Source organism: Limulus polyphemus, unplaced genomic scaffold (assembly GCF_000517525.1).
Source record: "Limulus polyphemus unplaced genomic scaffold, Limulus_polyphemus-2.1.2 Scaffold4218, whole genome shotgun sequence".
NCBI classification, from domain to species: domain Eukaryota; kingdom Metazoa; phylum Arthropoda; class Merostomata; order Xiphosura; family Limulidae; genus Limulus; species Limulus polyphemus.
In genome coordinates this window covers 57,188-68,093 of record NW_013669828.1, presented here as the reverse complement: position 1 = coordinate 68,093, position 10,906 = coordinate 57,188, and the positions used below count along the sequence as shown (strand labels likewise).

The 10,906-nt window shown below is 32.6% G+C and overlaps 1 protein-coding gene across 1 annotated transcript in view; it reads right to left on the bottom strand.

The window, feature by feature from the left end:
- Positions 1-10,906, bottom strand: part of LOC106470792 (solute carrier family 23 member 2-like) — a 22,042-nt gene that overhangs the window by 9,759 nt on the left and 1,377 nt on the right. Inside the window, exons 2-7 of the mRNA XM_022399429.1 lie at positions 7,480-7,518; positions 5,430-5,543; positions 4,580-4,737; positions 3,338-3,518; positions 2,380-2,561; positions 1,962-2,082 (exon numbers count right to left, since the gene is read on the bottom strand). Coding sequence (XP_022255137.1) covers positions 1,962-2,082; positions 2,380-2,561; positions 3,338-3,518; positions 4,580-4,737; positions 5,430-5,543; positions 7,480-7,518 — 795 coding nt within the window. The remainder of the gene's footprint in view (positions 1-1,961; positions 2,083-2,379; positions 2,562-3,337; positions 3,519-4,579; positions 4,738-5,429; positions 5,544-7,479; positions 7,519-10,906) is intronic.

Here is a 10,906-nt window from a genome sequence, read left to right as displayed (position 1 = left end):
AAATTAACACTGTAACCTGTGTACGTTTTTTTTTTTTCAGTTTTGTTATGACTAATCTTTACTGTACTTAATACTATCGATAAATAAACTTATAGTGTTATTCTACGACCTGTTATTCTGTTGTACAATATGGTTAGTAAAGTATATTTACATTCCCCTTTTGTTGTTACTTCTTGTTTCATACAGCAATTGTAGCGACTTGATCACTGAGCTTTGCAGCTCTCTGCCGCAGGCAGACTGTTTGTTGTCGAGTGAATAATATGCATGCGCGGTTTCTCTTTGGGAAACATTCTAACTACGCATGCTTATGCAGCAGGTTCTCGGTCAGAAAGCGTAGCGGTCGTACATACAAACAAGCAGAATAATAGTATAGATCATTAGACACTTTGGCGATAACGAGCTTTCAGAAACACTGAGCCTAATTCACGTTGACGTTATCATCATTTCTTGCTTCGAGAGAAAACAAGCTTGCTGGTTCGCCAGTTCTTGTGATTAATAGTAAAGTTAATCCAAATGCAAAATAATAATGAATAATTAAATTATAAGTTTTAACTTAAATATTTAATAAATAATATTGTATTGTTTATTCTTGTGCTGAATGTCTGATTTCTAAATGACTTAAATAAGTTAGAAAATTATTGGAATTCACTTTCTTATTCTGGTTTACACCATAAATAATGTTGTTGTTCATGAAGGTTAATGACAGATATAGCGTCCAGACCATTAATATATCTATTGTATCACAGCCAGCCTGATGAGTCCTGGTATTGGGTGAAAGGCCTAGTCGACACTGGAGCTATCATATTCTCCTTTACTCTCATTCATGGGTTGTTAGAATCACATATTTTCTATTTTTTATGTCAAATACCTTATTTTCAATTTCATTCAAAACATAATTCAAGGAATTAGACACACGCTATGGTGATATCATTCTCTGTATAAAGGCTTGGTCATTTCGACCAACCTTGTAAACACCATGAAATTATACATACTATAACTTTTAATGTAGTAAGTGTATCTTCATGAAATTTGGCTGGCTTTCAGCAAATATTACAAGTCTGCTGTACACAGAAAATCAGAGTTTTTTATTAAGGATTTGTTTCTAAATTTATATAGCCTCAGTCAGCCTACATTTTTCTTATTTTGTTTTCATGAGCCTCATAAATAAACTTCAAAATAATTTTTATTAAAAGTTTTTATATGTTATTTTCTCTACCTTATCAATTAATGAAGTTATCGCTTCCTTGATTATGTTAAATTAAATGTTTTTGTCTAGTTTTCATTAATATATTATTATTTTACGTGTTAATTAAGTTAATACAATTTAAACAATCTACATAACTCACTCGCGCTTTTAAAAAAAAAAACTTTTCCTCATTTATTGTTTTTATTTACTTTACGTTTCTAATTTATCATTTTCTCCCGAAGAACGGATGAGGTACCGTTTTGATTTGTGTGTGTGGACATTATATCTAGAAAATTTTTATGTGATTTTGATAAGATTCTGTATAACGGTTGAATTCCATTCACCCCTTCTCCAGGATCAATGGAACTGCCATTGATTAATCTAGCTTCAAGGTCACACTAATGGTCACCTCTTTCGTTACAATGGTAACCAACTGGGATTTTGAAAACGGTCAAAATTCCAGAACACAGGGAATGAGGATGGAATTGTTTGATGCATATATATTAATCTAATTTGACATCATAAATTGCCAGGTTTACTACATTTTTATGAAGGTTTAGACATCATTTTATTTAAAAATTTTTCTCACTAGTAAAAAGAAAATCATCAAATTTCACATAAATGATAAATAAATTTGGAATCGTTATATTACAAATTTCTGGATTTTATGCCTTTCAAAACTTTAGATTCCAGATTAAAATTAAGTAAATACATTTACAAAAAAATATTCAAAACCACAAAATGTCAACAAATATTCATCAAACAATACACTTACCGGAAACAATTTGAAAAATGGAAATTTTCGAAGTCTCCACCCGTCGACTTTCTTGTATGAACATCCGGGCAAGTCGACGTTACGTAAATATTGTGAAAAAAAGGCCATGAGTAACATCGTTCTGGAATTTAATAAACTTCTACTATAAATTATTGTAAAAACAAACAAAATAATAATATTTTCGGAAATCTAGTTTGAAAATAAGTGAAATATCATGTAAAAGAAAGACAGATAAATAAAGTGGTAGTATAGAGAGAAGAAAATATATTTAAATAAGTATTAGCAACGATACAAGAAGTCAGTGTAATGATTTACTTCATTTATTACGAAGAAAATAAATTAAGACTATATAAAATGGATGAGAAAAAAAATAAGATATGAAAACCAAAATAAACCATAAACAAGGGTGGGTACTTACAAAATAGCTATACCCCAATTTTGACTGGCTGAACCAGTAGCTTCTCGAAACAATGGAAGACCAATCAAAGCAACTGTTGGAACAATGGCGAGTGGTGTGATCCAATAAAGAAGATACCCAATAATCCCAGTGAAACCAATAAATACTTCAAACAATGAAGCAATAATTATAGCACCTTGAACCTGAAAACAGTAAAACACACTTCTCTTACAGTTCATTGTTGGAATTGAACTAATTAAAACTATGTTCGATATCACGAGGTTGATTGTTTTTAATATAAAAACTCAGTATTGTTCAATTTATAGAATGACCCATAACAACAAACAAAGGTTATATTTCACAGTACTTTTTCCATAACAACAAAGGTTATATTTTAAAGTACTTGTCCCATAACAACAAAGGTTATATTTTACAGTACTTGTCCCATAACAACAAAGGTTATATTTTACAGTACTTGTCCCATAACAACAAATGTAATATTTTACAGTTCTTGTCCCATAACAACAAAGGTTATATTTTAAAGTACTTGTCCCATAACAACAAATGTTATATTTTACAGTTCTTGTCCCATAACAACAAAGGTTATATTTTACAGTACTTGTCCCATAACAACAAAGGTTATATTTTACAGTACTTGTCCCATAACAACAAAGGTTATATTTTACAGTACTTGTCCCATAACAACAAAGGTTATATTTTACAGTACTTGTCCCATAACAACAAAGGTTATATTTTACAGTTCTTGTCCCATAACAACAAAGGTTATATTTTACAGTACTTGTCCCAACACAACAAAGGTTATATTTTACAGTACTTGTCCCATAACAACAAAGGTTATATTTTACAGTACTTGTCCCATAACAACAGAGGTTATATTTTACAGTACTTGTCCCATAACAACAAAGGTTATATTTTACAGTACTTGTTCCATAACAACAAAGGTTATATTCTATATTACTTCTCTCATTCTCGATTGCCACAACTCTTCCCATTCTTCTTCCGTTACGACATATGAAGACAGGTTTGTCCCTCTAGCGGCGATTATTTCTGTTTGATTTGGACATCTCCACTGTGGAAGATCCAAGATGGCGAATGTTGGAACGAGCAGTGTAAAGGTGCATCCTTGGATAATTGGAAGTCTAAAATTAAAACATTAATTTAAAATAAGTATTTGTTAAACTAACACTGATGAACGATACTAGCCATGAATAACTTTGAAATTTTTTTTTTATTATTATCTAAAGTATCCCAGCGACACCTAACGGAATAATCTCAGAGAAATAATTATTCTTCTGCAGTAAAGTCATAACATGGCTGTTATACACCTACTTTTTAACTTACTATAAGTATTAAGGTAACTATAATTAACTTGTCTAACAAATCGAAAATCTATATTTATTTTAAAGTTTTATAAACCTATTTTTTCTCTTATTGTTCTTTTACGTAAAATGCTTGAGAAGACTTAGCTGCAGCCGATAATGTTTACAGTGTCTTAAAATAATGTTTTAAAGTCAGTAAAATGGCGTGTTAAATATTGATAGATATTACTAAGACTGATAAACGTTATGAGCAAGAAACTGTCAAGATATATCAAAATGTGTTATAAATTATAGCCTATTAACCTCGACTCCAAGGCCTTTCCCTATGTATGCCAGTTTGTAGCTGTTACAACGTTTTCACTTCTGTGTATGTCAATTTGTTAGTGTTGTACCTTTACATTCTGTGAATAATAGTTATGGAACCATTTAGTAAGTATTACAGAAAGTTATTAATCCATGTCTTAAGTAGAGTCATTTGGTAAGTACAGGTGAGATGTAAGAAATCATTTGGTAGATCTAGGTAAGAGTTTATTGCCATTACTGTTTTTAAAATACAAAAATAAGGTACGTTTTTAACATTTTAAAACACTTTTACTTTTATTAAATTTTCTGGTATATTTTGCGATAAAATGTTTAAATTAGTATATCATATTATTATATATTACTCAACAGATGGCGCCTAACTTCCTTTATCGTCTGCCATTATATATTACTAAACTTCCTTTATCGTCTGCCAAATTCCCATTTATAAAACTAGGGATGATAAAATAATTTCTCCTTGTATTCAAGTTCATCATACCTAGTAATAAATGAGAAAAGTAAAACTCTGACGTCATTTTTCTAAGAGTACTTATTTCAAACGTAAGTTTTGTTTGTCTTACCTCACTCCTAAAGCAGTTTGAAACAATGTCGCTAATCCTGATACAAAGAAGTTGGTTGCAGTGATATATCCACGAGCGGGGTCGTCCTCTCTAATACAGAGTTTAGGAGTAATCAGAAAAGGATAGGTTACGGTGGCTCCAAACATCGTGAGATAGTGCTAGGAAGAGGGCAAAGTTCAAGTCTGCCTTTTTACACATAATTCAATCAACGCAATGTATACAACGATAGAAGTTTGTTTTACTTTCTGCAGGAGATATAATTACATGAGAAACGGATAAAAAATTGTTGCACGTTTAGAAAGAATGATAAATTTGATTCATAACGAGTGAATGGTTTATTATCATCTCTTGCACGTGTGTAATCAGGGGTGGGGCCATCGCACCCCGAAATTACACCCATGCATTTATAAAACATATTTAAGGTGAAAAGACAACATCAGAAACCATCAAATACACCTTTTTCAGTGAAAATTACAAACTGTTCTAGGAGGACATTCCCTTGGACCTCCCCCTTCCTGTCACAGTATAACTTTGCCACTTGTTTCCTTTCTTTTTCTATAAAAGTATCACTCCTCCCACACTCTAAATCAGGTACCTGATGATGACAAAACCTTGTCGAAACGTTGTACATTTGCTGTTATGTTAAACTTATATTAAAGTTTTTCTTCATTACCCATTTAAGCCGTCTCCAGCCATTATCATTAGATTTTGTTGTATATCCTGAGCCATATCTGCATACATCACACTTTAAAAAAAAAAAGTCTACAAACATTATATTTATGCTTTTGGCAAGTTAATAAAAAAAACAGTGGACAAAATTATCAAAACAAAACATAAACCTAAAGATTACCTGTATGCCTAACAGGATACAAAGATACCAAGGTGGAACGTCCTCCACACCATAGAGTACGTTTTTATTCGTACTTTCTTGACATATTTGTTTCGTTGTTTGAGGGACACTTATCTAAAAATAAAGGTTGAAAAATATACACCTATTAATACAAAATACTAAGAGATAAAAACCTCCACGACTTCTCAAATAAGTTTTCAAAAACGAACTATCTGTTTTATTTTTTCTTCCATTGTTTATTTTTTCTATTTCTTTTTTTTTTATCAAATTCATCGGGCAAGTATATGTCACTTACGCAGAATCAATTGTACATGATCTGTGGTGTAGATTAAATCGTAAGTTACATCGATCAAAGATAGTGATAAAAAGATAGTATTCAGGTTAGTATTCAAGTAGTATCTTATTGAAATACATAGAAACAAGTTTATCTTTTTACACCAGTTTTAATTCAGGGGTTAACAGAGACAAAGCGGCAGACGTTTAAATTTTGTACAGGGAAAGAGAGAAAGGGTTATTATGTAAAAAAAACAACAGATTTTTGTATATGCAGCTTATAAAAGAAAATGATTTTATCATGTTTGGACACTTGTGTCATATTGGCACACAATTCGTTTTCTAACGTCTTGATATAATATAGTGCTTTTTTTTAATTAATCAGTTATTATAGGCATATGCAGTTTCCACACAGCACATGGTCAATAAATCATTAATTTGCTTCCGTTCTGCCTATCTTTGTTCTTTATCATTCACTTGAGATAGCACGCTGGTCTCTCCGTGGAGGGTATGGCTGTAAAGCTGCCTGTACCTTGTGCATGAATGTAGATATGCAGTAGATAAGTCAGGTGATGCCTCAAGATTACAACTACCCTTATATCTGAATGATAATCACCAATCACGTGGTAGCGCTAGTCGCTATAGATAAGTCTGATGTTACCGAGTTATCTAAGTAACGTTAGATTTACATAGTCGGGATCTCAACAAGTGAGACTTGGACCAAGTAAAGGTGATTGTCCAACGTTCAAAGCAAGTACACACACTGTGTTTGAGTTTTAAATAAAGATTGTTTACAAATGTGTCCAGTCTCCTTACTTCATTTTCACAAAGTTAGTCGCTCTGGGAAAGAAGAACTATTTTGCAAAAATATATCAAATCTCCTGAAAATACCCATACTCTATCTGTATGAGAATCTCGTGGAGATTATGATTGTATTTTTATTTTTTTTATAGTATTAATTCCACTGTTTGTCTGTTAAACTATATATATATTCTTTCTTAATTTCTAATATTGAGGAGCTCTTGACGACATCTCAAGCTCCACCTAGAGTCTCATTTGGTAAGAGCTTCCAATGGGGTGTCATCTAAGGCAGCAACGTCTATAGATAGGCACAGAGGGTAAACTTTTTAGGAACTCTTGACGACATTTCAAGCTCCACCTAGAGTCTCATTTGGTAAGAGCTTCCAATGGGGTGTCAGCTAAGGCAGCAACGCCTATAGATAGGCACAGAGGGTAAACATTTTAGGACTTCTTGTTTTTAAAGAACATAATGGATTTACTCATTAATATGGTTATCTTGACTATCGCAGTAGATTTTAAAATTTGTCATTTCTTTTTTAGGCTCTCTAAATAATATCAAATGTGAAACGACAAAATAAGAAATATAAAAAGTGCTTAATATTATAACACCAAATGTGAAACGACAAAATAAGAAATATAAAAAGTGCTTAATATTATAACACCAAATGTGAAACGACAAAATAAGAAATATAAAAAGTGCTTAATATTATAACACCAAATGTGAAACGACAAAATAGGAAATATAAAAAGTTCTTAATATTATAACACCAAATGTGAAACGGCAAAATAGGAAATATAAAAAGTGCTTAATATTATAACACCAAATGTAAAACGACAAAATAGGAAATATAAGAAGTGCTTAATATTATAACACCGAATGTGAAACGACAAAATAGGAAATATAAAAAGTGCTTAATATTATAACACCGAATGTGTTATAACACCAAAAGTACAATTCATATGATTTATAATTTACCTTGAGGTCACAGTCTTCGTGTGTTTTTTCCTCTTCATTCTGTAAAACACAAAAATCGATACTACCAACAATGACTGAAAACAAGGTTCCTTAAAATATCAAAAAATGATTGGTAATACTAACAATGAATCAGAACAAGTTTGTAATGGAGGCTGTCTAGTTGTTTCTTGATAACATGTGTTTTCCTACAGCTTCACGACCGTTACGTATACTATTAGGCCAACGACTAGGGTACGTTAACTTGTATACGCACGTGAAACTTGTATACGCACGTGATCGCTTTCTTTTCTCCTATTTCCATGAAAAAAATGGCACACATTCTCCCCCCCCCCATATTATTCATCGTCGAACTGAAAACTGTGTTTTTCTACCTGATATCATCCATCCAAAACTTCGTTAACATTGACAATTACATAATTTGACTGATTTGAACTCCATACGTATTTAACTTAAGTGTAAAAGATCGACGATTCTGTTCGTATGATTAGCGAATACACTGGTGTTGCATACCTTAATGTTTTATCTACAAAACTCACTAAATCTGGTAGAGATCGTGTGCAAATTGAGCGTCAGTAATGTTCTTTTGCAGCTTGACCATCAAAAAATGTATCCACTACTTCATTGGATAGTTTTATTATCTTCTCAACCTGGAAGACGTGTAACACAATTTTACGTGAAACATACATTAAACAATAGTCCTGTTCGTCAAACTTGGTTCTTTCTTTTCTTTTTCACTTGTTCTTACATTCACTTTTGATCTAGTCAGATCTTCGAATCTCCTGCTTGTTTCTTTGGTTGCAGTTAAGCACAAAACTACAGATTTAGCTCTGCCCTCCACGGGTATCGAAACCTAGTTTCTAGTGTTATAAGTACACACACTTACGACTGTGCGACTGGAAGCGGAGGGGGGGGGGTACCTTGGCGGCATTATTTCTCTAAGCCAAAAATACCACATTGGGTATAATGTAATTATTATAAATATAATAGTACTGTCTGTTGTATGTTATCTATATAAATATAATAGTACTGTATGTTTTATGTATATATATAAATATAATAGTACTGTCTGTTGTATGTCCATGTAACTACTTCGCAGAGTGTCAATGGATCTTCACCAAAATTGGTGTGGATGTTCATTAGGTCCATGGAGAGATACATACAGATTTTCAATTTTGCATATTGAGGTTTTTATGGGCGTTTTTTACCACTACATCGCCTCCTGTTGATGGATCTTCACCAAATTTGGCATGAAGGTTTGTTGGATCCATGTGGAGATACCTGTAAAATTTGTGATTTCACATTTTGTGTTTTACAGTTTTTATGGATGTTTTTGCGTTTTTTACAATTACACATAAGGAAAGCAACTTTTCATGTCCTAAGATATTGTTGCGTCAGCGAGGTCACGTGACTAGTGTCATGCCACCTGCTTTCTGGAAATATCTAGTTCCCTCGTGAATGCCCTAGCATTTACTAGATATAGGGTAGTCAGGTATACATAAGATGGTCACGGCGTGACGTGACAATGTGTGTGTAGGTAGTGAGTAATTGAACTGCAGTCAGAAAGTATTGTTGAAGTTAACGTTCGTTGTTAAAACGTTTGTTATAGAGCGACTGTTGAATATAAGTGTATCGGTGAAGTTATATTCAGAAAGAATAAACCAGTTTTATTAAGTAAGGACTTGTGTCGCTAAAGTTTCGTCGGAACGAAGTTACGGAAAATTAGCTAACGAACGGAGACGTAACAATATCCTTTCATTAATTATAAATTTACATAACTTCCGTCCAGGAGACGAGTACTCGAGTTAGTAATATATATGTATCTAATTTCAACGATTCAAGGATGATTAATTTGTAATAATTTTGCTTAACAATGTTTGTAATTAATTGTTGATCACGTGAGGTGTTCAGAGACAAAAGAATAACTTTACTTACCGTCGATATATCATTACAAGTTGGACCGATCACATTCAGGGCGTGAACAGCTTGACGTCACTTTTCAATGTCTCTGTTAAGGTATAACGCGTGTCCTCTATCGGTACAATTCGGTGTGGTACACAAATCCAAATTCGTACAGCTGTTTTAAAAACTAAAGTTGTCTGAAGATAATCTCAGTAGGTCAAGATAATATGGTGGGCGTGAAAAGTATGCCCGTTTGAAATTCTCTGTTGCTGAGTTATAAATGTCTCAAATCCAGGATAAATGAACCCCACCCATTTCTGAATATGTTTTGTATAATATTAATCAATAATTAGAGCCCTATAAGTTCCACAGTTATTAAATTTGTTTTTAAAATAGAAACTGGAATATAACTGAATAAAAACCTTACACAAGCACTCGAGAAACACGTGCACGTGCCTTAGAAAGTGTATTTTATATTTAAATATACAAAGATTACTCACAAGTGTATTTTGTATTTAAATATACAAAGATTACTCACAAGTGTATTTTATATTTAAATATACAAAGATTACTCACAAGTGTATTTTGTATTTAAATATACAAAGATTACTAACAAGTGTATTTTGTATTTAAATATACAAAGATTACTCACAAGTGTATTTTATATTTAAATATACAAAGATTACTCACAAGTGTATTTTCATATTTAAATATACAAAGATTACTCACAATTCGTCAAAGTGAATTTCAGTGAAGAAAAGACTATTTATAGGCCTAATCCATTTTTAGGCCTAATCTATTTTTAGGCCTAATTCATTTTTTGATTCGTTACTTCTGATACAGGCTAGTTTCACTCAATTCATAGTTTATCAGTCAAACAAGTAAATGGATTAGACATCACGTGCCCCCTAGTGGCAGCGGTATGTCTGCGGACTTACAACGCTAGAATCCGGGTTTCGATACCCGTGGTGGGCAGAGCACAGATAGCCAATTATGTAACTTTGTGCTTAATTACAAACAATCATACAAACAAATAAAGACATCACGAATTTTGTTTTTCAGAATTTGTGGTGCATATTGGAGAGATTTAGATATTTTGTTAATAAAGTTAGAAGAAAAAAAAACACCGTCACTCGCCAGATACTATTAAAAACATTTTATCTCAGCCAACGTTTCGCCATTGCAGCTTTATCAGAGTTAATAGAATAAGAACTGTTTGATGTGAAAATAATCTGGAGAGCAAAAGTCGTTTTTTTTATTGCCAAAAGAGGCCTCATATAGTAGTGGAATGTAAGTAGGCTTAAGAGTAAAAAACAAAACAAAAACAAAGTTTTCTGGTACAATGAAAAGTATAATCTTTATATATATTTCAGCCAACTGATGATGGCAACTGTGAGGCCCGGCATGGCCAGGTGGGTAGGACGCTCGACTCGCAATCTGCGGGTTCGCGCCCCCATCCCACCAAAACATGCTCGTCCTTTTAGCAGTGGGGGCGCTATAATGTGACATTCAATCCCACTATTCGTTG